Source organism: Cottoperca gobio, chromosome 21, assembly GCF_900634415.1.
Source record: "Cottoperca gobio chromosome 21, fCotGob3.1, whole genome shotgun sequence".
Taxonomy (NCBI): domain Eukaryota; kingdom Metazoa; phylum Chordata; class Actinopteri; order Perciformes; family Bovichtidae; genus Cottoperca; species Cottoperca gobio.
The window spans coordinates 18,833,111-18,859,741 of NC_041375.1; the positions used below are offsets into that span (position 1 = coordinate 18,833,111).

A 26,631-nucleotide genomic window follows, 5' to 3' on the forward strand; every position below is an offset into this window, starting at 1 on the left:
CAGTAAAACCAGTACAAACGCACATTAAGATGCACACACACAGACTTAATAAGCGATAGGTTCCAGCGATTCCATTACAATGCTGATTAAACCCGGCTCTATTCTCAAACTTGCTTGCCTCAAATTGTCCCTTGAAGGACAATTAAAGTATTTTTTATTTAATTGTCAGCTCTTTTCTGTTGGTTGATACCAAAAGAAAATATTCCCCCTTTCAATCAAATATAGCTCAGATTCAACCAAGTCTTTTGAACCAAAATCACAGTCACAGCAATGTCTCTTTGACTGTGCAGCTGCATGTTTAACCTCAGTGAGTAATACTACCATCAGGAAATTGTTTCCTGTGGATTTATGAGGATGTATGAATGAACGCTCCGTCAAGAGGAGGCAGAGGATGGTTCTTAATCAAACTAAAAGGCTCAGCAGCAGTGGCAGGTAATTGTGGGGGAATTTAATTAGTAACAGCAGGAGCTAAAAAATGGGTCCCAAAACCAAATACATAAATGAATATAAAAATTATTATTGTAAGTGTGTTTAGACAAGTGAGTGTCAAATCTTCAAACCAACATTATAAGCCTCTGCATGCTTCAATGAGCTAAAGACTGGCTGTGTATTAACGCCTTGCTGTTAAGACAGCCAACGCTTACAGACAGCTAATCACCTGTTTACAGTCAGAAGTTACACAGAAGTTAGTTTAATAAGGTTTGACTCACATTAATATTTTTTCCTTTCAGGTCAAGGGCAGATATTTTACTTAAGTAAAAATAGGAATACCACAATGTAATCTGTCCAAAATAAAGGTCCGGCATCAAAATCTTACGTAAGTAAAAGTACAGTGCCCGTGACAGTGTGCTAGCATCAAATTACCAAAAGTAAGTAAGAATGAGAAGTACTCATCATGCGGAACGGCTCATTTCAGATGTAGATAATATTACTGGATTATAATTAGTGATGCATTAATGAGTACGCATCACTAATGTTGCAGCTTGTAAAGGTGGAGCCAATTTACTACTTTATATAGCATACTGTTGGGTAGCTTAAAGCTAGGGTATGCAGTTTTCCAGAAAAGGCAACATTTTAGAATACAGCCCTCATCCTGCAGCCCCTCTCTGCCCGAAGTCCTTCCCGCCACACGTGCACGAGAATATGCACGCGCTTCATACAGTAACCTGTATGAGTACTCGTCATTCATATCATCCCGATCCATATCGTGATCCCGATGCCGTTGCATAGCGTCAATTCTATGAGAATTACTGTCCTGTTTTCATTGCAAACTTGTGGTTCTGCAATGCACTTGGAGATGACATACAGTCATTTGGGGCTCTACATAAACATAAACTTGATTTAGTTGCAGTCATGAGCCTTTGGGTACGGTTAGCAGAAGGCTATTAGCAACCTTTTCTCTCCATGTCTGGAACTCTTTGCCGATATTGTCAGACTCTCTTTTTGGTAAGTCCGTCTTACTTTTTTGGGCTTCTTTGCAGTATAGACGGAATCGGAGTTTCGGGCTTCCGGTGGAATCGCAATGCATGCTGGTGTGGCAAGCCTAGAAAAGTGAGCACCAACTCTACAAGGGCCGCCATATTGGATTTCTTCTCTGGCAGTTGTTGCCAATACTAGAATAGCAACTTTTTTCGGCACGATATTCCGCCTTTGATCAGATTTTCACCAACTGAAGAGACACGCACAGCATCTGTATTTGTCAAACAGCCAATAGGAACGTCCTCTCTCTGAAATGACCTGTGATTGGCCAGTCTCCCATCAGAGGCAAGAGGTGTAGAAGTCTAGTTTTCTCTCAGATCCATTGAATTACAATACGCTGAATGATTATGGATTTTTTCCCAAATGAAAACTGCCTACCCCAGCTTTAATCTTTAACTATAGCATCCATTATATTTTTGTATTATCATATGAATCTGAAAATGACCTAGTGACTTAAGTTATCAAATAAATGTGGAGTAAAAGTATAAAGTACAAGTACCTCTAAATAATACTTACAGTAAATGTTACATCCCTGGTTGAGGGAAGTTGACAGTAAAATCCTCCACCGGTGCCCATTTACTGGATTCCCTCTAACAAAGATTGGTCATAGTGGATATTTACTATTATTTAAAATAATAGTAAATAGTACAGGGGGGGGGGGGGGGGGGGGTCGCAGTTTACCTGTTCATTAAGCTCCGCTTCCGTGATGTGAAGTGCCCGCAAAAGCTGGAAACTGTGACAACATTATGTCAGGCGGAAGAAACCAAGCAGGTGCTTGTGTGTCGGGGAAAGGTCAGACTTCACTACCTGTTGAAATGAGTCAATGACTTCAGCACATTTTGAGCCGACACCAGACGAGACTTACAGTTTACTGTAAACAAAAATACTGCTTTTAACAACCTATATTTAAAGTGGAAGCCTGTATGAGCCAGAACACACCTGTGCTACACAGCTGTGCTGGTCTTCACCTGTGGTTCTGTTGGTGCTACTGCTATTCTATTGCATGTTAGTGGATTTTGAAGTCACTTTTGCTTTAATGTTACAGAACGTTCTGTTATTGAAGCTTGTTGAGAAGCAGGACGAGTGTCAGTGTTTACTCTAGCAGCAAATCATGTGTTGACAACAGAGCTGGTTATGGTACTGTGGTTTGACATTTTAAAAAGCTGCTTTCACCAGTTTCACCCTGTAGTTTCCCTTTGTTAAAGAGCTTTTTAACAAATCACAATCACTTTGGACGGATCCCTTGCAAAATAGAAAGTGGAGGGTAACTTTCTGTGGAACATTTGCAAGTGGGGAGGTGAGCAGTCATTAAAATTTATTTTTATTTTTTAAACAAAAGAAAACAACACATTAAGAGACGAAGGTCAACTATGACTTTTACTGATAAACAGAATTTGATCGTCAGGGCCCTAGAGGTGAAGCCTGGAGGAGCTCACGGGACTTGGTAAAACCAGACAATTTAAAAGCTGCATTAGGCTCTTGATCAGTACGCTGTCAGAGCCTGACGATCAGCGTATAGGTTGCTAGCTGTAATTTTTTCTAGGAAGTGACAGGGATTTTGACAACGGTAATCCGCAGATAGCAGGAGGGGAGGAAAATGACGTCAGCTACTGCACAGTGAAATATTATACATTATATACTGTATGTAATGAAGTATTGTGCGATTGATGGGAAGTTTGAAAAAGTTGAAACAGATTACAAAACAGCTAACGCAACTTTTAATGTTTTTTTTTTTTCACATTTCCATAACGACAAAAATCAATAATAGAAAATACAGACAGATTCAGACAGAGGGACAGACCCAAATCCAAAACACCAGAGAGTGACAGGATGCGGTAAAGAAGCGAGGGATGACTTCACGTCTGTCAGTCATCAGTCCATCACTGCTGCTTCAGGACGGAGAGAGAAAGACGTTTACTTCCTCCTCCTCTCCTCTCTGTTCCTGTCTCTGTTCTCTTTATTCCTCTCTCTATCCCTCGGCTTCTCTCGCTCTCTCTCACTCTCTCGCTTCTCCTCAGTCTCTCTCTCCCTCCCTCGCTCTCTGTCCCTTTCCCTCCCGCTGTCTCTGTCCCTTTCCCTCCCGCTGTCTCTCTCTCTCTCCCCGTCTCTTTGCCGGCCTTGAGTGTCCATTTTTCTTCTCTCACCCTCCTGCTGCCGCTCCTCTTCTTCTTCTCTGTCGTCTCGTCTGCTCCGGCGGGCACCCTCACGTGCACGCACACGTTCATCTGCCTCACGCGCACTCTCACGCTCCTCCGCCTCACGCGCACGCCCCTCCGCCTCACGCGGACGCCCCTCCGCCTCACGCGGACGCCCCTCCGCCTCACGCGGACGCCCCTCCGCCTCACGCGGACGCCCCTCCGCCTCACGCGGACGCCCCTCGGCCTCACGCGGACGCCCCTCGGCCTCACGCGGACGCCCCTCGACCTCACGCGGACGCCCCTCGACCTCACGTGGATGGCCTTTCCTGTGCTTCATCGCCTGCTTCTCGTCATCACTGTCCTCATCGTCATTCTTGCGTACAGCTCGCTTCTTGTCAGACTGCTTTTCCTTCTTCTTCTTCTGCTTCTTCTTCTTGTCCTCACCTTTCTTCATCTTCTTCTTTTTCTCCACGCTTTGTTCTTTTCTCTTCTTCTTTCTGTGTTTGCTGTCTGAGTCTGTAGGACGAGGGGGAAAAAAATCTAATATAAATTTCTGCTTCTTGTTTTGCATCTACAGATATGTGAACATGTAACATGCAATTAAATTCACTTTTAATAAATGAATATGGTCGTACCTGAGCTGCTGCTGCTGGATGAGTCTGAATCGCTGGACGAGTCTGACGAGGAGGAATCAGACGAGGAGGAAGAGGAGGATGAAGATGAGGAGGAGTCAGAGGATTCCACTTCCTGGTTCTGAGTCATGATAATCTTGGGAGCGTTCTTCAAATGTTCCCTCAACTCGTCCCTGAGAGAGAGAGAGAGAGAATTATGGGTGTGAAATGTTTGGACGTCACAAAGATAACATCTGCGCAGTGAATTAATTCATAATGTTAGACCCAACGTTTCCCTTTTATGTTCCTTGTGAAGAATGGAGATTGAATATTTTCTCATTTATTCTATTTTTGTACTCATTCTGATAAAATCTGAAATGAATCTCTGAAGGTTATGTTTTATTACAGAAAGTAAAGTCTTATTTTTGAATGTGTTATAAAATTATAAACATCGCATTCACAAAGCAGAATTTATTCCGAACATAAACTTGTTTTGTGTTGAACTTCAGACTTTCTAGGATTCCGTCTCCTTTATATTAAAGACTTTTTAAAACCACAATTTCATTCCGATATAACCTAGAATAATTTATTACTTCACATTTTTTCAATACTTCCCAATGGTATTTAACAATAATTTCTATTGTTAGAATTTAATAAACTTAACTTCATTTGAAACCAGATGAGCAGAATATGGATGGATAGATTAACCAATTAAAATAATTAATTCATTGACGTTTACTTAAGTTTTAGCAGACAGAGGGTGAATACAGGTGTATTCAAAAAGACTGTATGAAAGAAATGTGTTTTTTGAACATTAAAGCGTGTAAACATGTTTAGTAGTATGAACCTGAAAATGAGCGTAATACGTCTCCTTTAAGGTTAATTTGAGGAATCTACACGGAGTGATCCTCTAAGACTTTTGAAGACCTGCAGACACTCCATTACTTTTGGACACATTGCATATATACAGTATGTGTGTGCAAACATGTCTGTACGTGTCCCTTACGTCAGTCCTCCCAATCCAATAGAGGTGAAGAAGTTGATGGCGAAGCGAGTGTTTCTGGGATTATCACGGGGGAAAAGACCCTCAAAGAACGGCTGCAGAGTCCTGAAACACAAAGTTTGCAGATTAATATGACGTTTGTGCGTTTTTAATTCTTTAGTACACGCTGTCCAATTATCAAAGAATCAGTGTGTTGTTTTTTCATATTTGTACACTTCTAACAAGTAGACCAATCACCTAATAACAGCTGAAACCAGCATCACAAATGTACTTTATTAATTAAAAACTTTGTTTCTTTCTCTGATCTTCATGTTCGTATTAAATCCAAGTTGCTAACCAAGTATTTGCTATCTTTGTTGAAACATAGTGTTCATGCTTTACTGTCCATTACAGCATTAGAGACTCATTTATCGTTTTAACAGAGACAGAACATCTCATGTTTCATTCAGTGTGTGTTCGTACGGGTCTTTGAGCCTCTGGTTGAGTCTGGGGAGGCCCATGTAGGCACACAGCTCCTGGAAAAGGATCTTCACGAAGATCCTGCTGGACGACGTCGTGGTCTCCTCACTCATTCTGACACACTCCAGCACCTGGAGAGAGAGCGAGTGGATGAATCATTTAAATAACTCGATTAGAAAAGTCAAACAGCTTCATGTGCGTTGCCTCTGAGTTTAGTCAGACTGGAATGGATTTAATGGTTGTGTGTGTTCTTACACTCCAGGGCACAGAGTCTGTGTAGAGCAGGTGAGCGAACAGTCGAGCCACGTTCCTCAGCTTGTTGGTCTCCAGTCGGTGAATCGTGTCGTACTGCTCCGCAAAAATCCCCTCAAAACTTTCCATGTACTCTTTCTTCAGCAGACAGAATCTCTGAAAACACACACACACACACACACTTTTAAATATAGGGCTGCACAATATATTGTTTTGCAACCCACAGACGGATCCCGTCTCGTTTACGATGCTATGTGGGTGTGACTTCTTTGCAGTCTTCACTCTTTGCCATTTATATCTATAGGCCACAACATACGAGTTCATGATTAAACTGTTTACAAAAGCACAACATGGTTTACAGATCTAGCCTCTTAATTCTGCCCTCAAAGTGCACCAGATTGATTGCATTTAACTTTAAAATGTAAAAGATTGTTGGCTAGAAATGTCCGGTATTATTTCATAACGAACTACATATCGAATAATGCATATTATCCCATACAGTTATGGACCGTCAGTCAGTATCTCTCGTGTGTGTGTGTGTGTGTGTGTGTGTGTGTGTGTCTCACCCCGGCCAGCAGACCAAAGAACTTCTCGTAGGTTCTCTGTTGAGCGCAGCAGTCCAGGATCATGTTACACAGCTCTTTCTGTTCACACAAACAATAAAAATCTTATTAAAACAAGGAATACATTTATACAGAGACACAGTAATGTTCAAATCCTATTTATCAAACTGTTGGTATAAAATCTGTTTTAACAGTAATATTATGTAGTTCACATTTCTCATTTAGAAAACATGTCGGACTGTTCTTAGACGTTTAGGCTTCTCGACCAGCTGTGATCTGATTGGATGTTCTCTGGAAGCTCCGTGTTAAATGGGGTTAAAGTTCAAATGATGTGAATGTGAGTGCAGCAGCCAGGTGTGAAATCCCAGAGGTGTGATGTGTAGAGAGCAGCTGTGATGACACGTCTTCAGATATCAGTAACGTCGCATATAAACACACTCATGACCAAACACTGACCCGTTTCCTAAAAACATCGAGGCAAAAAACGATAGTAATCAATTTTATCAATCTATTTAATCTCAAGAGGAGTTTCCTAAAAGCATCGTTACTTCAGACGCTCTTAGAAATGATCGATCTCATACTTAATACTCCACATAATTAGGCGTAATTCAGAATTCATGACATTCACAACGGTTGATGTGCATATTGATAAAACAAATAACCACTACTGCTTGATTTTAGGATTCATTTGTGCCGACGTCCACCCGATAACATGAATGATAAAAAGGCAGCAAGCTAAAAGCTGCAGACTGGTTACTGCACATTACGCTCTTTTAACACTCTTCGTAAAACTCTAACCCTTAAGTTATTAACATGAGACACTTTCAGGCATCTTGCTATAGATGTGAAAACTTTAAGACTAATTAAATGTGTTTTTTCTTCCCCATGCACCTCATTCAGTCCGTGTGTGTGTGAGAAACAGAGGCTGTAAGAGGACGTGTGTGTGTGTGTTTCCAGCTGTTGTGTCGAGTGATTCAGTCCTGATGCTGATGAAACTCTGGCTGACAAGTTCAACAGCTGTGATCTCTCACACACACACACACAAACACACCAGGAACCAGTAAATGTTTGACCATTTTTGCATGAATGACTTTTTTTTAAAATCAAAACTAAGCAATTATTTGACTAATCGTTTCAGCAGTTCAACCATGACACGCATGCAGACTCCAACAATGATGAGGTTACACTTGTTTCTGTTTGGCGTTGCTGTTGCTAGTTTACTGAAAATCAGTCAGTGATTTTATGGTTTCTGCATTTCAACGACATGAAGGAACAAGACAAAAGTAACGAGTACAAGTAACTTAAATTGGACGCTAACTTTTTAGCATTATATCCTGTGTGAAGTCATCAAGTGCATGTTTTAAGACCCTTTTACAGTTCTCAGAGTCAACGTGTCTGCTTTGGTCCATTTCTTCTGTCTGAAGTGTCGAGGAGACACACACACACACACTTGTCCTCTGACAAATGTTTCTCGCAGCGCTTTCTAACAAACGCAACTGTCACTGTCTGAAAGCAACTATTCCTCAGGACCACACACACACACACACACACACACACACACACACACACACACACACACACACACACACACACACACACACACACACTACAAGGTCATGTTATATGCTCTACTTTTTCATCCTTTAGTTATCAAATAGTGAACTTGTTTCTCAGCGCCACCTTCTGATCAGCAGTGAGAGGAAGACAACGTATCCCTACATTTCAGAAGCTGCAACCAGTTTTTTGCTTATTAAATTACTTTCATGATTAATTGATTTTCACAATTGCTGCTATTAATTTCCCTGATCGATCGACTAATCAATCGTTTCATCTCTAGATTTTACCTCCAGCTGTTGTTATTCCAACAATTATAGTTAAAAACAACAGTTTACAAATGTCAGCTTGTTTTATTCATCAATATACTCCAGAGTATTTTCAGATTTATCACATTCAGGAAGAGACAAGTTTTTACATTTATCCTTATTGGAGTGTGTGTTCGCTTCACTGAAGCCATTTAAATCTGCCGTGTGTTTGTGTGGACTTACCGTCTGGCTGTCAGGAAAGTCCATCTTGATCAGTTTGTGAGCGCACTCCTCAAAGTCCAAACTACAGAAACAAACCATCAATCAATCAGTCAGTCAGTAAGTATACATCAGAGAGCTCAGGTAGGGGTGTGTGGGTGTGTGTGACTGTTTGTGTCATTTTCTGAAATCTGTTTCATCTTGTTCTCAAACCTGTCAGCTGCTCTATATTGAAACCATGGTAACTAGGCTGCACACACAGCTTTAAATATTAGTCCAAGTCCATCAAATATAGAAGGAGCTGTAAATAACTGGCAACACCCTGAGAGACAACTGAGTCACTGACTGTATGTGTGTGTGTACCTGGACTGGATAGCGAGGTAGATGGTTCTTCTGAAAGCCACCAGATTGACTTCTGTCTGATCATAGATGGTGATCTTCTCATCTGTGAGGGAGAGACAGAGAGGGCTTCTTTAATGGTGTATTAAAATCAGAGTATTGAAATAATAATAATATATATATATATATATATATATATATATATATATATATATATATATATATATATATATATATATATATATATATATATATATATATATATATAAATAAATAAATAATATATATATATATATAAATAAATAATATATAACAAGGTTGGTGGGGGTGTCCTTTAACTCTCATTATGTTAACAGAAGAACTGGAATTTACCTCAATTTAACAACAGTTCAGAAAACAAAAATAAAATAAGTCAAAGAAATGTTTTTATTTAAGGGAGTGTTAAAGGGATATTTCATTGATTTAATATTGCACCTCCATAACATTGGTGGACTTGTAAGAGACTGCTATGAAAAGGTAGTAGCTTGACATTTGGGAAATACGATTCTTGTCTTTTGCCTACAAGCACCTCTACAGCTCATTATTGCCTCATTTCCTCTGCATGGTACAGCTCAACTCGACCTGGTACTCCTCTAGATCTAATTTTCCTCTGCAGATAGTACCCTAAGAGTAGACAGGATTCTTAGCTGATTGTCATAGCAACGGCGTGTGAAACTGCTGGGACATCATCTTCAATGCAACATTTGCCGAATCCTTTCATCGCCAACCAAACGGAAGAATTGTACTGACGTCAATTGTACAGCGTAGGTTTTGCGGGCTGCCATTTCTTCTTCTTTTTTTAAACATGAGCTTAGTAGTGAAATCAGTGGAATGCCCCTTTAAATTGAGAGAGAAAACTGTGTTCAGCAGGTCCGTCTCACCTTCTGCTGCCTCCGCGTTTTCCTCTTCCTCGTCTTCATCTTCGTCGCTGTCGTCACCCTCCTCCCCTGAGTCGCTGCTGCCCTCGTCCAGGATCTCTGCCAGGACAGGTGACAGCTGATTGGTTAAACTGTGAAATAAGTGAAAGCTGATTGGATGGTTTGATGTTTGTGCGCATTCTCACCTCTTTTGATGGTTTTGTATTTCTCCTCGTTGTCCAAGAAGTCTGGGTCCAACTTAAACACATCTGAGTGAACACACAAACACAGTTAGAGCTACTTGTACAGCACACTTTTATTTCTGCAGAGAGAGTTGCAGCGCCACTCTCCCCCTCCCTCTATGTGGCTTACTGAGGACGTCCTCGATGTTGTACTCGTCGTCCAGTGGCAGCATGTGGGTGAACTGGTCTCCCTCATCCACTAGGTCCAGGCCCTCTGGGATCACAGGGTGATCTTTGAAACCGTCCTTCCTGATGGCAAACATCACCTCGATCATGTACTGGACCCTCTTATCAATGGCCGACTCGTGGAGGACGTTCCTGAGACGCTCAAATATGGCTGAAATAAAAAGAGACTTTATGATTCATTTTGTTTATTGGACAATACTGGTTACGTGGCTCGAGTTAACATTCGTAGCTACCGTTTATTCCTCGCGGGGACACCTCGGTCAGTTTAAGTCCACATTCCTTCAGGAAGGCGATGGAGACCTCCACGCTGTCGTCAGTCGGACGCTCCAGCAGCAGAGTGAGCATCTCCAGACACAAAACCTCATGAGCCTGCGGGCGAGAGACGGAAGTAAACACAGTTCATTAGAGCTGAACATAAACACTTAAACTCTCCGTTAGTATGAAAGTCAGACACCAGGACCTACCACGTTCTGGTTGATGAGATGAGCCACAAACTTTGAGGCCGTCAGGCACTGTTGCTGGAAAACAAAAGACAGACTGGTTTTAATACATCACGAATACAAATACAGCCAATATATATGATGTTAAATGAAATTCACATTTAATATCAATGAAAAGAACTGAACACAAATGTTTTTTGAGTGAATTTATACGAGACAGACAGACAGACAGACAGGCAGACAGACAGACAGACACCTTGAGGTTGCGGCGGTAGCTCCTCCTGAAGGACAGGATGAGGCGTTTGAGGATCAGCTCTCCAATCTGAGGGAACTTTGAGTTGATGATGGCGACAACAGCCGAGTAAACGTGAGTAAAAATCGGAGATGCCGCCTGAGCCTGAAGCACCGAGCGAGACAGCACACCCCTGGGAGACAGACAGGTAGACAGTTACAGTGGGAAGTCAGACGGACAACAACGTAACCTCCAGACTTTTCTTTCTCTTGGTGGATTCAGAGAAGAGAAAGTTTATAGCCCTTCATTACACTATATGAGTTTTACTCGGATCTGTAAGTTTTGTCCTCACATTTACATCATTACATCATCTGAAATACACTTTGTTTCTCTTCAAGTGTCACATAAACATCTTAAATACACCTTTCAGATTTGAATATTGACTTAATGTAAAGTTGTATGTTGGCGAGTGTTATTGTTCACCTCCCCCTGACGATGTTCTCCTGCAGCAGCTCCTGGATGATGAAGACGATGTTCGACACGTTGACTTTGTTGATCAGACCGTTGATGGACTTCTTCAGGGCCTCCCAGCTCATCCTCTGATAGGCCAGGCTGCACAGAAGGAGGGGCATCAGTGACAACACACAAGTTAAGTTGAAAGTGTTCCATATTTTCTTTTTGTTCTTTTATTTTATGTAAGATTACGTTTTGGCATTTCTACGTTATTTTGATAGTGAGAGAGAGACAGGAAAGGCAGGTGAGACAGAGAGGGGTTGGGCCCAGGGCCGGACTCAAACACCGACTGCCGTGACAAGGACTCAGCCTTCACGGTACAACGCTCTACCCGGTGAGTTACGGCGCTGACGGAGCTCATCAAAGCCTACGTTCAAATCTCAGAGCGTCCTTGAATGCACCACGCTCAACTGTTTCACCACGCTGATAACTCAACTTTGACCATAAAGATAAAAGGTGTTGATGAACGGTTCATATTGAGGTAATTAAATGTTTACCACGATGGATTATCACTCCGTCCAAAGTTTCAAGTCTCCACACAGAAATGTTCATTAATGTGAATTAATAAACAGAAAATAAATCCACAAACTGATGATTGGAAAGTGGAGTTGGTCAACAGGAGTTGATCAACCAAATCTTAAAAGGATGGTGTTTAATCCTAGGTTCTATAAAAAGAAATCATTTTTAAAACTCTCACCTGGTCTTGTCAGTGATTTGCTGCTGCATCATGCGCAGCTTGGCGGGGGGGATGTAAGCTCCACCCGTCCTCGTCAGGATCGGGTCAATCTCCTCTTTCTTCTTCTTGACTGGCGGCTCCTCAGACGCCATTGGCTCCCTGTCTGTTGGAGGGGAGCCGGAGCGCCCTCGCCTTCTCTGATCCCACTCTGCATCCCGGTTGTTTCGTCGGTCAAAACGCCCATCCCTGTCGTCACGACGATCGTCATAGCGATCGTCATAGCGATCCCTGGAGGATGAGACCAAACAAAAACTTTGTTACTTAAAAAAGGTTCTCAGGTTGGAACCGGTCTGATGTGATGTATCCATGTCTGATGCTTGTGGTTGGAATATGTTTATGGTCACTAAATCAGCACGTCACCATTAAAGAGATAAATATATAAACATAAATAAACAGTCTTGTTTTTTTAAAGGTTCCCTTTAACTTAGTATTTAATTAAATGGAAAGAGGAGAGATGGGTAAACATATTTAGTAAAAATGTACATCACATGTGGCAGCAGACTTGGCTCTTTGTTGTTATCGTTATTTTACTTTTAAGTGTTTCTATCTTGTGTCGTGCTTTTATGCAATACTTAATACTTTGTTTTATTTCATTCTATGCTTCTGCATGTCCTGTAGGATTCAATCTGGATGTTTTTAGCCAATGTGTGGACAAGTATGTTATGTGTAGTGTGTTTTATGACCCAGTTTCACAATGTCTTTAAACATATCAATAATAAACTAAAATTATGACAAGCCAATAAAAGGTAGTGTTTGTGTCTGTTACCGAGTATAGCGTCCTCTGTCGTAGCGCCCCCGGTCTCTGTCTCTCTCTCTGGACCTGTCGCGTCCTCTGGATCTTGATCTGTCTCTGGATATGGATCTGGATCTGTCTCGCTCGCCAGATCTGGATCGGTCTCGCTCTCTGGATATAGATCGGTCTCGTTCTCTGGACCTGGACTTGGATCTTGATCTCTGGACAACAAATAATCAAAGAGTGTCAGCAGTAGTTCTTTAGTGTCCACATGTTAAAAGGATCTGCATCGTCTCTGAATGATAGACTTGGACGTGAATTCCTGAGAGTAAACTGGACGAACAGAAGAACAGACTGCCATTCCTTTAAAAGTCTAGGTTTAGCTGAATAAGAGAGACAACACAGCTTCAGTTCAAATTAGAGTCAGTCTGAGTCAGTTTCTACTTTAAGTAAAAGCTTGTGGGTACCCGGGGAGTTCGTGTCTAAGATGACAGTAATGGACACACAGTTCTCTTCCATCTGCGATTCTGTCAATCAGACAAGCTGCGTCTGTATTCAGTGGAGATGTCTTCAGTATTTTCTTCACTGGTCACCGATCTGTTTCATGAAGCAGGCCATCTAACTTTAACTCTGGCTACTCTGTCTCACAAACATGTTTTGATCTCAAATCATGCTCTGTTGCCATGGAAATGAACACAGCAGAGCGGCCAAACTTGAAAGACCAAAATCACAAAATATTCAGTGAGGCCGGATATCTCAGAGATAAATTCACTTTGTCACATGCAGACCCAACATCTCCAAACACAAGTGTTGCAGGTCTTTTATTATTCTTGCTCAACAGTTCTGCACACGAGTGCCTAAGAAAATACCTAGATGTGATAGATTTGCATTTGCCAATTAAATACAATTCTTGGTCCACAGTTTGATAGCCGGGAAACGTGTTTAGAATTTAGCCTATATGTGCACTTTCAACAAACTAGAAGAACATCTAGTTCATAAGACAGGTGCGAAGGAGAAAGACGAGTAGATCAATAGTTGCAAAAAAATTCCTGTACACCGTGTAACTTGCCAAAGATTTGGTGCTAGAACTTCATCGGGAAAAAACTGATAAAGGAAACAATCGTGTTGCTCACTTGTAAAATGTAGAAGAAATTTAAGTTCCCAGGATAAATGCTGATGTAACTGGGAGGAGACCCAGAACACACTGGAGAAATTACACCTTGGGATCCCCCAGGAGGAGCCAGTAAATGCTGCTAAGGAGAGGGACATGGCTAAGGATAAGTTGCAGAAAATGGATGGATAAATACATTCTGAGAAACTCTTTATGCAACATCGGTAATTATCTGAGCAAGAATCGAAACTAGACTTTTGAATTGAACTCAAACCAACATCCAGCCCTCACGGCACTGCTGTCACAGCAACAGTTTCCCTTTCAGAAATATTACTTGTGCGCATGCTCATTGGCAGAATGTAGACACCAGCCTTTTCTTGTTTCAAGGCCTTTAACAACAGGAGGAAGTTGAAAGTAAATCTGAATTAATCCTTGCTTACTTTGATCTGAGCCACACTGCTCCTGAGTTTCCTCAGTGCTCCATGATGTTCGTCCTCATCATCACTGCTAGTGCTGTCGTCTGAGCTGCTGGAGGCAGCACTCCCAGAGGCAGGGCTACCGGAGGGGGAACGGCCTGCAGGACTGGCCTGAGGGGACTTCTCTTTGGGGCTTCTCTCAGCCGAGCCGGCCTTTTGGGGCTTCTCTGCTGCAGGACTGGACTCGTCTTCTGATGGTCCTGAGGACACACACACACACACACACACACACACACACACACACACACACACACACACACACACACACACACACACACAGAGAGAGACAGAGAGAGAGAAGCGTTATCAGGTGATACTATAGCTACTACTACTACAACAACATAAAATAGTGACAGCAGGTTTTACTCACCACTTTGTTCTTTCGGCACAGGAATGGGACTGAGACTTCTGCCTGGAGAGTCCATACCTGAAAAACACACATACAAATCAATGACCCTCATAAATAAGTAACAACAATCACAGATCAACTCATACATAAAAAAAGCAGGAAGTCTGTTGATGAACAAAGAGACATTTTTATTAGCAATACGTTTTTCTTATTGTCATCTAATCCAACATAAACAAAAAACAACAATCTGTTTTAGTCTGCATAGTGGAATATATCTTTAACTGTAACTTCCTAAAAGTCTATATATATATATATATATATATATATATATATATTTTACTCATGGGTGTTGTAGTGAGTATTTTATAAAAATATATATATATATATACACACTTTCTAATTTTCCAGAATAGCTTCACTTTTGAAGGATTGGGTTAACAGATGTGTTGCTCTGACAACAATCTGCTCCAGATAAACTTTAAGCCAGCTTTGTACAACTTAAAAAAAAAAAACATCAAATCAAGCCAACTCACTTGTTTCTTTTATGCAGAAAAGAGCACCGATTGCGGAAAGTAGGGCTGCAACTAACTCATTTTATTATCGATCAATCAATAAGCCCATGACAACTCCATAAAACCAAAAGTGATGTCTTTAAATTGTTTTTGTTATTTCTTTAGTCCAACCAACAGTCAAACACACAAAGGTTAATCAGTTTCACATAATGTGCAATAAGGAAGCATCCATATTCTCACATTTAAGATGCTGGGATCATCACAATATTGGCTTTTTGGCATCACCAATGAATTGACTCAGCTCTGGTGGAAAGACAAATTACTGTTGACTTTTTCCAAATGTTATTTATCTGGGCTATCAATGTCTCAGAGACAGATATTACCGAACAAAAGCAGATCGTAGATAGAAACAACATCACATACGCAGCACCCTGTTTTGTTATTTTGAGTTAACTGACATTTGGAGACAATGTAAAGTGTCTGGAGAGTTGTAGGTAAAACTTATAACATAGAAGTTTAGTTACCTGTAGCTAACGTACAGGGAAAGCTAACACTGACACCGATATTATATATGAACGTAAATAAATAAGTACGTACTTCTAAATTAGTCGTTTGGCCCGATTATTAAAACAATATTACCTGGATCTTCAAAAACCAAAAACTCAAACGAACGTGTCAGTTTTATCGCCATGTGTGTTTGGATGAGCTAAAGTTAGCTAGTCAGCTAATCCTACTTTAGCTCAAGCTAGATAGCTAAAATGCTAGTTCTGTGTCACTAAAACCTCCTGACTTTTCATTTTCTTAAGTATTTAAAAAGAAATGCCATGTTCTTACTTTGTTGTCTCTGTCTTTTAATGTCCTCTTGCCGTATTGTTTTCCGCCTTTTCGTCCCTCTGTTAAATTAGTGGCGTTCTTCTGGCGGAAAACTTCCTACGATAGCTTCCGGATTTCACAATAAAAGTCCCAGAATTGCAGCAGCGGCTCTTTTTGTATCGCCCCCTGGTGGTGATAATGACCTTCTCTAAGGATGTAGTGTTTTTAGTCCGGTGTGTTTGTAAATTGTGATATGAGACTTGTAAAACGGTTTAATTATATCCAAATAAAAAAAATGATGCTTAAGATAAGATAACTTTTTAAGTCTCAAAGAACTTTTGCGCCAGAGATTGCACAAAAATGTTATATACATAAGAATAAAAAACAATAGCGTAATAAATATATGGGTCATTCCAGATATAAAAAATCTAATAATCCATGCCCAAAAAGCTAAACCATGCACTTGTTGGGTTAAATATACTTGTGTTGAGACAAAATGTATATAAAGTTGCATAAAAAGTTGTTTCAAAATATTATTTAAAATATCAAATAGCTCTCAAACACCCCTACAATAGCATTTTTCTCTTGTCCCAGCTTCTTGGTGACCAACTTGCATGTCAAATATAACATTTAATATAGGGTTTTTATTTACTTTTTTTGGTATAATTCTATTGATATATGTCTCTTGTAATGGTAAAATCAATCTTTTAAATCATAAACATATTTTAAATAACAGTAATTTTACACTGAAAGTGTGTCCCACGCGCTACCCTGCTTAAAAAAGAGTAGAGTATGTGTCACACACAACAAATGAAACGTCTAATAAAAAGTGTACATTTGATGCCTTTGCTGGCCAAATCACTTTTTTTGATTGTTTATTTGTTTTTCCTAAATACATAACAAAAAATAATAAAATAAAAGGTTCATTTTTCAAAAGTGTTGATGTTTAAATTGTCCTCCAATTCTGGAATGACCCACATAGCGTATAATAAGTAGTCCTAATGCCAGTGCCTAATAGAAATAACAATAAAAGACTATATATATAAAAATTAGTAACTAAAATAGAAAAGTAATATTGCAAATGAAATTGAAAAGTAATACTACACATGATATCGATATTATTGTTCTTCCTGGGACAAAAGACCTCCTGTGGTGGCTATAGGTCAGGGGTTGGGAACCTTTTTGGCTGGGAAAGCCATAAAAGCCAAATATCTTTAAATGTATTTCCTTGAGAGCCATATATTTAATAAAATTGAGTTTTAAGTGTATCACGTCTCCGCGCTATCAGTGTTTCCCCTACCATTGTCTGTGCCCCCCCCCCGATTTTATATTTTTTTATATTCACAACTCACTTTTCACATTTCTCTTTTACTAAATGAACTAAACGCTTATGTTATTTATCTAATTTATGTGCACCTTTCAGTGTTTACTGCACGGGTGTCAAACTCAAGGCCACAATTATATCCGGCCCACGAGAAAATATCATATGTCTATCATAACTGTGCTGCACAGTTTCCAACCTTCATGCCGCTCAGATGCTTTGCATGTTTAGAAGCACATACCTGTGTGAGCAGCTTTTCTCTGTGATGAACATGAACAAAAAGCCACACAGGAGTCTCACTGATGCACTGAGGGTTTCCACAGAACCCCAAACATTAAACTGGCAGCTAAGAAAAGATACCAAACATCTGGCTCTGACAGGCTATGTGCATACTCGGCGAATGTAGCCTACTTAAATATGTTCCATATCTTTTTGCACTTTATCCAATATGTCTATCCTGTTCAATAAATGTGGACCGTGTTTGGCCCTCGACATAGTCCCACACACACACACACACACACACACACACACCCCTAAAGAAACATCCGCTGCTAAATGTTTTACTTTAAAATGACACAGTATAATCATTTATTACTTGTTAATCATGTTAAAAAATGTCAGTTCAAAATTATCTGCGAGCCATATCACGTTATCGAAAGAGCCATAGGTTCCCGACCCCTGCTATAGGTGCTCTGAACATGACTCCAATGTGGCGTGTTTGGGGATGAGTGGCATAAATAAATACATTTGAAAGGTTTTGAACATTTGAAATAGTTGGAAAAGTTGAAGTGGCAGTCCAAATAAAAATGCTTAAAATGATTTGAAATCCCAATTAAAGTTATATTGAAGTTAGTATAGTAATGGTAATATTGAAGTTTTACTCTATTTTCAGTTTTCTGTCAAGTGCAAGCATTGAATAAAGGTGAAGATTCAGTTGAAGTGGCATAAAAGTAAAGCACTGAAGTAAAGTAAGAGATACTTTGTAAAAATAATAATTACATACAGTACTTGAGTAAATCTCTCACAAACACGAGTAAAGCAGCACTCATCTGTACTGAAAATAAATACATCTTTATTATTCTCATCTCTACAGAGTGATACCTCCCCTGCATCCCGCTGAAAATACATCATTACAAAATAAACATCATCATTAATTGACATCAATAGACATTAATAGACACCAACAGTCAGACAGTGAAGTGAGATTAGAATTGTGCGAAGGATTTTCTTGATCAGTTTAAAAACAATGTAAAGCCCGTTTGAGCCTGGCAGCTCAAAATCACAGTCCAGCAGAGCAAAGTTTGTGATCAGTGAAAATGAAAAATAAAACGTTTTAAACAAACACAATGTCAATAAATGGTAAAGAGAATCGGAGGTCAGAAGTTTGAGTTAATAATGATTTGGAGCATTGAATAATAAAGATTGAGATGTGGCTGAAAGCTCAGAATCATTAATAATAAGGCGACCTTTGTGCTCTGAATCTCTTCACCGTATATTGTTCCCAAACATCAAGGATGAAAATCCACCAAAAGAAAGTCAATAAATTGATTCCCAAATGTTCAGCTTTCAGCAGATAATTCTGAGTCTGTGTGGAAATTTTGAAAATCATTGTTCCTTGAAGATAAACAAAAATAGAGGTATTTAGGAGGGTGTTTGTCTTGATTGACAGGCCTTTCAGCCAATCACACTCATCTATGGAGGGTGCAGAGCGCTTTTGTGACCTCAGCTACTCCCAAGGTTGTTTTTATCTTAAAAAAAACTAGCGGTTTATCCGGAAAACCTGCGAGGGATTAAACAGACACTACACACAGGCATTGCTGAAGAAAAACAGATATCCAGTAATAAAGAGGCGAAGCCCCACCCCACCAGGTGGACCACCATGGGACCTTACTTTGGAAAAAATATGTAATGACAACCTGCGACTTAAAAAATTATCTTTTAAATTGACAAACATCTTGTGTGAAATTCATTGCACAACGGGATCAAACATTTTTCATCTCTCGCCTTTGACTACTGTACATATTTGATCCAAAATAAGGTCCCATGGGGGACATCTGATAGGGAGTGATTTGCCTCTCTATTGGTCATTAGTAATTAATTGTTCAGTGATGAAACACTTCTGTTAAATCTGTGCAAAGACGAGGAAAATCAAGAGTTTCTCTCAATAAAACCAGCAAGTTGCAGATTAATTTGTATCAGACATGCAGGTAGAGTTTCTGCTGAAGTGGTGCAGGATGACCTGAAATGTTAACATCAATTTACTGATAATCTAATCACAATAGTCTCAGTTATCAATATATATGTTCATATTATTGCACACAGTTTTGTCATCGGAGAGGGAAGCTAATATACTAACGCAGCTAAAGGGACAATTCACCCAATAATCAAAGACGTTTTATTTTCCTCTTACCTGTAGTGCTATTTATCAATCTGGATTGTTTATGTGTGAGTTGCCGAGTGTTGTCCCGTAGACATGTCTGTCTTTTCTAGAATACAATGGAACTAGATGGAACTCGGCTTGTGGTGCTCAAAGCGACAAAAAAAATTAATTTGAAAAACTCAACAGTAATGTTTATTTCCAGAAATCCTGACCCGAAAAAATATGTATTTTTGATTTTTGGGTGAACTGTGGCTTTAAGGTTTGGGCTACACTGCCCGCTCATCCATACATGGTCTGCTTGCTAAGTTCCAACCTATGACTGACGGGCATTACATCATCATCATCATCCTTATCGCCATGACAACTTACTGAAACTTGCTGTTGCAGGGTAACCTTTGACCTCTGCAGTACCTCATGACATCACACACTGACCTCATCACTTGCTCTGGAACAACCAACACACACAAATGCATAGCAAAGACTGAAAGTGTTAAAGGGACAGCTCAGCACAGATCAGAAAGATCATGACAGAATGAACTGTAAATGAAGCAAGAGGTACAGAAGCACAATGACAATAATGATGACGATGATGATGATGAAGAAATGTTGATAAATGTAAGATAATAATCCCCTTATTGTATATCTTTAAGACCTATTTAAACCTTTTACATGAAGGTGAAATGTGCATGGAATGAGTAACTTGAAGGGGTATAAAGTGAGTTTAATATAAGACCCTACTGTTCTAACCCCAAACTAAGTTCAAATTAAAAGCTCATTACGGTACTTCCCGTATTTGCTCTGATAACATTAAAGGCTCAATTCAGCCAAATTACCAAATACATTAATGTTTTAATTTACAAGCTGATGATTATTTATCATTATTATCATTATTATTATTATTATTATTATTATTATTATTATTATTATTTTCTTTAGGACTGACGGATCTGATCTCAGACTTGGATCTGGGGCAAAATAACTTGATGGGGACGTTCACAGGACTGTGACTGTAGTGTTGCTACTGGCAGAGTACTGTTAGCAGTAGTAGTTGTAGTACTCGTAGTATTAGTGGCAGCAGTTTCAGGCCTGGCTTTGATCAAAACAGCTTAGAAAAAGGAAACATGATGTGAAGAAAAGACGACAGATCATCGCTGATGGTTCACAGGATGGTGTTCCCAGCATGCATCACACCAGCACACTCGAACCAAACAGACACATAAACGTCCTCGTCCTGTCTGAGGCTCCACAGGTGGGGTGGGTGGGGTTTCGCCATCAGTGTTACAGACATACAGTGTTACAGGCACATAGTGTTCCACACAGACAGTGTTACTCAGCTATACAGTGTTACAGACGGACAGTGTTGCTGTGGTTATGAAGACCAAAGGTGAAACGGGGCGGTACTCTGCTGTTGCCGTGATTACAGGGGGTGTTGCCTGCCGGGAAGGGGCGATCGCCGTGGCGACACGGCAGCCAGCAGCTCGCTGTAGATCTCCTGTCGGACCTCCTGTGCAACGCTCTCTCGAATCTGAAAAACAACAGTTTCTGGTAAACATTTTAACAGCCGCTGTTCTCACTCACTTGTGGCAACTTTTCTCTTTCTCTAGCGTCAAACCCAAGCTTCCCTAGCGTTTCCCAAACCATGAACTGTACGCTAGTTTATAGTACAGTTTAAATGATTGAAAACATACCAGAAATCTCAGGTATTGCAGTAATTTGCCTCCTGGCCTACTGTTTTCTGTTCACATCATGGTAACTACGGTTTGGACAAGAGTAAAAAAAAATGCCAATGACCTGGGGCATTTTTCTGAGTTAAAGTTTCCCAACTTGAGGCCCTCAGGACACAAAAGCGTGAGCCGCATAGAGCGGAAATATGCGAGGCACTCAGCAACACAAAAGCAGCTTTCAAAAAGCTTCACTCTCAATTAAAACAATTACAAATAGCCACCCCAGGCTGCTAAAAGGCGCTCTGTCTGACAGGGGCCCAACACTGTTGCTTGTTTATGATCCACAATGTAAAATGCAGTGTTCATTTTGTTAACAAAACCTATGGCAAAAAGAAAACCAGGACAAAATGTATTATACAGCTCATCAAAGAATAAACGATAATGTAAAAGACGGTAAAATAGACAATGTTTTCTCATTGGCAGTTTTTTCTCTGTACAGATACCATTAAACACATAATAAACACAAGATTTTATTCTTTAACGAGTAAAAGTTACCTCTCTGATGAGCTGCTGCAGGTTTCCCACTCCGACTCCTCCTGCTGCTCCCTCCTCCTCTGGTACTCTTCCTTCCCTTCCTGCGCCCCTTCCTGCGTCCCTGCCTGCGTCCCTCACTCCTGCGTCCCTCACTCCCGTCTCCTCCTCCTCCTCCTCCTCCTCCTCCTCAGTGTGTGTGTTGGATCGAGGTGGGAGGACGGGGTTTATGTTAATTGTTGCCCGGTACACGCCTCCTTTTTGCCTGCGATGTCCTCGGACTGGACTGGAGGATCGGGAGGAAGGGTTGGTGGAGGGGGCGTGGCCATCGTCGCTGAGCTCTGATTGGAGGTAGAGCTGCTCTCTGAGGAGGTCTGACACCTGGACAGGAAGAGGTTGTATATTAAGACAAACTTTTAGCTTTATACAACAAACGTGTGTGTGTGTGTGTGTGTGTGTGCTGACCGGCTCCATGGCTCTCAGCGCAGAGGCTGTGGACAGACTGTCAACACTGCCGTCTCTATGGAGACCCTGAGGAAGAGAGTAGGTCACATTACGTCAAGGGCGTCTCCAATTTGTACATCCGTTTAGTCCGAAATCACATACATTGTCTCAAAAGGGTGTAAATAATAATATACCCTTCATGCTATATAGTAAGCTGCACTGTATGTATATACCCTGTGCTGTGTGTTGTGTGTCAGCTCCATCAGTCTGTCTTCAAGCTGTTGTTCCAGCTCCTGCAGCTCCTCTCTGACCGCCGACCTCAGAGACTGAAGCTGCTCCACCTCCATCCTGCAAAAACACACAGACACAATGTTTGTTTAGCATCACATATGATCACAGTCATTACCCTGAAGCTTGTATCTGTTTGCTGTTCTGAGTCACCTGTCGGCAGGGCTCAGGTGTTTGTAGACCAGAGCCTGCTGTCGGATGATTGACAGCTCCAGGTCCATCATCTGACTGCGGAACAAGTTCAAACTCTGCCTCTTCTGCTGAAACTCTGCCAAAGACTGTAAACACAGAGAGAGAGAAAGTAAAACACACTGCACTGATGGAAACAACAGTCCTCTGGTTTACTTCCTGGATAGAATCAGTCTCAATACATCATTCTGCAAACAAACCTTATGTACATTTTAGTCACACAACGCCAGTATGTCAGTTTATTATATAACTCTAAATACACAATGTTGGGAAATGTAAATGTGGACACGTTGTCTTCACATGTTATCTCCTTCGTAATGACCCAGGCAGAGAACATATCTGCTTAAAGGGTTTTTGTGATTTTGTGTCATGAACGTCGAGTAAAAGCTGTACATGGTGAGATTTAAATAGACTTTAACTGCAGGAAGTATCCCTGCTAGATTTAACGCACAATTAACCACACAAATTGAAAAGTGATGAGGTATGACGGTACCTGGTGGCTGGGCAGAGCTGCTCTGTGCTCACTGAACACGTCCGGAGTCCGGAGAACCCCATCTCGGTTCTAGATGGAGAGGACAGTAATGTCAGGACAGGAAGTGGAATACGACGAGCTTATAATATACAATTATTTATTATCAGAATGAGTAGGTGACAAATATTCACCAGAACAATTCCAAACTATCCCTTTAAGGGACTGAAGAGGACTAACCTGACTCAGACTCTGAACCGTTCCTCTGATATCATGCAGGACTCTCCTCAGCTGCATCTCAGTGCTGGACGGGCCCTGGCTGTGTCCTGGATCTGAAGCAGCATGAGGAGAGAGCCCCGGGTGGAGGCTGTGACCCGGGCCGATGTTTGAGGCCAGGCCTGGGTAGAAGCCTGGAGCAGGAGGAGCCAGGCCCGGGTGGAGGCTGTGTTCTGGGGAAAATGGCAGACACTGGGGAACGGAGTGGGGGAACGCCAGGTTTGGGTTCATGTTGTACTCATTGTAACCAAAGTAGGGTGAGGAAAACTGTGAGCCGTGAGGAGTGGCATGGTAAGGTGACTGATGGCCGTATAGATGATTGTAGCCCTGGTGGCGCATTGCTGGAGGTCCTGGATGCGGGCTGCCCAGATTGACGTGGTGAGGAGCCGTGGAAGTTGAGGAATGATGCAAGTTGGAGAGGCTACCGTGCTGGGGGATTGTGGAAGTTGTAGGTTGGTAGAGACTGCTTAGACTAGAATGGTGGGTTAAGTTTTGGTGGTGAAGGAAGTTAGGAAGACTGCCGTATGGATGCATATGGGAGGGGTACTGCGGAGGAGGGTTCGAAGTGAAGGGATATGGGCTGGGACTAGGGGCTGGGCTTGGGTTTACGTACTGAGCTGCAGGATTTGGATAACGAAACATCATCTGCCCTGGATTCGAACTTTGCTGGTTTTGGTTGGTGCTCATGTTCTGATGGAACTGGCCCAGATGTGGCTGATGGGAGAACAGATCAGGAACACTCTGGGTGCTCCAGGAGCGGCCATGGCTTCCTGTTGACCAATCAGGAGGAGGGCTGCAGCTCTGCAGGGAACAAGTTGAGCGCAGTAGGTAGCGTGGGATGGGTTTAGGTGGGATGGGAGCTTCTGGGGGAAGCCTTGGTGGTTTGTTGATAGAGTCAGACGAGGAGGCAGGGTTTATGATCAGAGTAGACAGACACTTGGTTTGTCCTTCCTCCTCCTCTTCCTCTTCCTCTTCCCCTTCGGCATCCTGGGAGTATTTGAAAGAGAACCTGGGCTGTGTGCAGGACACCTGGCCTCTCCCAAACTGGATCCTGACAGAGGACACGACCCTGGAGGGCGAAAGGAGTGAGGAGGGCAGAGAGGAGGACCTCTGCATGGGGATGCCATGTCTATTTCGCCTTCTACCTGGGATTTGGGGCGAATCGGCGGACTGGGGATCGACCCGCTGCCCACCCCAGGTCAGTTGGCTCTGTTTGGCTCGGATCAGAGCACTGAGAACTGGAGACGTTGAAGCAGGAGGAAAATAAAGTGGACCAGAATCATTTGAGAATGCTTGCTCTTCCTGGGCCTCTTCCTCAGCAGCCACTGCCTCTGTGGGTGGTTCTGCATCTGTGGCGGTCTGGTTCTCAGGGTGTTGTGGTTCTGAAGCAGACTGATTCGAGGTGTGTTCCAATTCTGGTTGTGTTTCTTGCTCTGCAGCAGACATACTCTGTAAAATCTCTTGTTCTGGTTCTGGTTCGGGATCACTCTGGTCTCCACACTCAACTTGCTCGTCCTCCTGAGACTCATCCTGCTGCATTCCCATGTGTCCGTTTCTGGGGAGGTGGTGGGCTGTGTACTGTAGAACGTGCTCTGAACTCCCATCATGCTCCTCTTCTCCCCTGGAACTACTTCTCCCATCAGCCTCAGCAGCAACACCAGTAACGGTCTCTTCCTCACGGCCGTCCGGCAGCTCAAATGTTAATTGGTCCCTTGCGGTAGGCGTGGCCACATCTATTGAAGGATGTGATGTCACAGTGGTCTCACTGTCACAGCTGTCACTGCTCTCCTGCACCTAATCACAATAAATTCAAAATGAATCACCAGTGGTAGATGAGGTACTCAGATCTTTATGTTAAGTAAACGTAACAATACAACAATGTAAAAATAGCGATTGGATGGGATATCCACATAAAAGGTGTCCAATTTTCCCTTTAAAAAGGGTCAAAGTGTGTTATATAAACTTAGATACAGGAGAGACTTCTAACAAAAACACACAAACAAACCTTGAGGTAGGAGTCGGCGGGCAATTCCTCAGCGAAACCACTGCTGTCTGACTGCTGACTGACGGTCCTCAACAGGTCTGAGAGAGAAACACAGACACGGTCTTACCATCCGTTCCAATACCCCTACTACTATACTATTTAGTATGCCAGATTTTTGTTTTTTAGTATGTCCCAATATGTATGTGAAATGTCAAAACTACCAAGATGTCCTACTGCATCCGGTCACAATTGCAATATGAAGGCCAGCATGCTTTTCTGGCTTTTCTGTCCCACAATCCTTGCGCATGGGATATATAAGCAAGGGGGTCAAAGTTCAAGGTGCAATGTTAAGACGAAGCAGTATGTCTCAATTGTATGCATACTGCATGCAACAGTACGTACTTTGTCAGGGCAGCTGCAGTACATACTAAAAGTGAGAAAAAGTATGCGATTTGGAACGCAGCCTATAATTATCCCTGCAGTGCCCCATCTGTCCAGCTGGTGGCAGAGTAGGATCATTTATACTGAGCATAAAGCATAAAGTGACAGGACAGTCTGTCCTCACTGAGATCTGAGTGAACTGAGACACAGGAAACAAGTTTATTGCATACAGAAACAGGCTGCACATATAAACTCTCATCCCTTAGATACACTGGATAGGAATGCAGTAGGCAAGAAGAACCTGACTAGCAAGTTAATAAAGATGTAGGTCTTAAAATTATCAAAAATAAAATCTGTTTTGCAAATGTTTTAGAAGTAAGGAAATGCATTCAACACATGTGTTGGACATCAAAGATTTGCACAATGCATTTTGGTGCGTAACACTGAATATCCACATAACTTTAGAAGAACAACTCCACAGGGCAGTTTGAAGTTATTCAAAGGTGATAAAGGTCTCAAATTAAAAACAGGTTAAGGTGAACTCACCGGTTGCTCTGGAAGTTCTGGATGGCAGAGGTTCATCTTCGTTACTCTGAATCT

General features: G+C 41.6%; 2 protein-coding genes across 5 annotated transcripts in view; both read right to left on the reverse strand.

The window, feature by feature from the left end:
- Nucleotides 1–3,174: 3,174 nt before the first annotated feature.
- Nucleotides 3,175–16,262, reverse strand: cwc22 (CWC22 spliceosome associated protein homolog). Of its 2 annotated transcripts, none has more exons than XM_029459733.1 (20): nt 16,126–16,262; nt 14,801–14,857; nt 14,395–14,630; nt 12,877–13,064; nt 12,072–12,338; nt 11,345–11,473; nt 10,886–11,054; nt 10,654–10,707; nt 10,423–10,558; nt 10,134–10,340; nt 9,968–10,030; nt 9,786–9,881; nt 8,890–8,971; nt 8,551–8,611; nt 6,509–6,586; nt 5,946–6,098; nt 5,694–5,821; nt 5,235–5,336; nt 4,253–4,422; nt 3,175–4,133 (listed from the first exon to the last, which is right to left on the reverse strand). In XM_029459733.1, exons 2-20 carry the CDS (start codon nt 14,853–14,855, stop codon nt 3,394–3,396), a joined length of 3,114 nt encoding a protein of 1,037 aa, XP_029315593.1. In that variant the 5' UTR covers nt 14,856–14,857; nt 16,126–16,262; the 3' UTR covers nt 3,175–3,393. The 2 variants fall into 2 exon arrangements, with proteins under 2 accessions (XP_029315593.1, XP_029315594.1); XM_029459734.1 differs by lacking the exon at nt 16,126–16,262 and adding an exon at nt 15,532–15,590.
- Nucleotides 16,263–18,475: 2,213 nt separating this feature from the next.
- itprid2 (ITPR interacting domain containing 2) overlaps nt 18,476–26,631 on the reverse strand; it is a 40,208-nt gene continuing 32,052 nt past the window's right edge. For all 3 annotated transcript variants that reach the window (XM_029458664.1, XM_029458662.1, XM_029458663.1), the window contains 9 exons: nt 26,578–26,629; nt 25,672–25,748; nt 23,631–25,460; nt 23,415–23,483; nt 22,886–23,010; nt 22,678–22,792; nt 22,466–22,531; nt 22,025–22,381; nt 18,476–21,330 (listed from right to left, as the gene is read on the reverse strand). In XM_029458664.1, the coding sequence (XP_029314524.1) occupies nt 21,223–21,330; nt 22,025–22,381; nt 22,466–22,531; nt 22,678–22,792; nt 22,886–23,010; nt 23,415–23,483; nt 23,631–25,460; nt 25,672–25,748; nt 26,578–26,629 (2,799 nt within the window). In that variant the 3' untranslated portion in view covers nt 18,476–21,222. The remainder of the gene's footprint in view (nt 21,331–22,024; nt 22,382–22,465; nt 22,532–22,677; nt 22,793–22,885; nt 23,011–23,414; nt 23,484–23,630; nt 25,461–25,671; nt 25,749–26,577; nt 26,630–26,631) is intronic.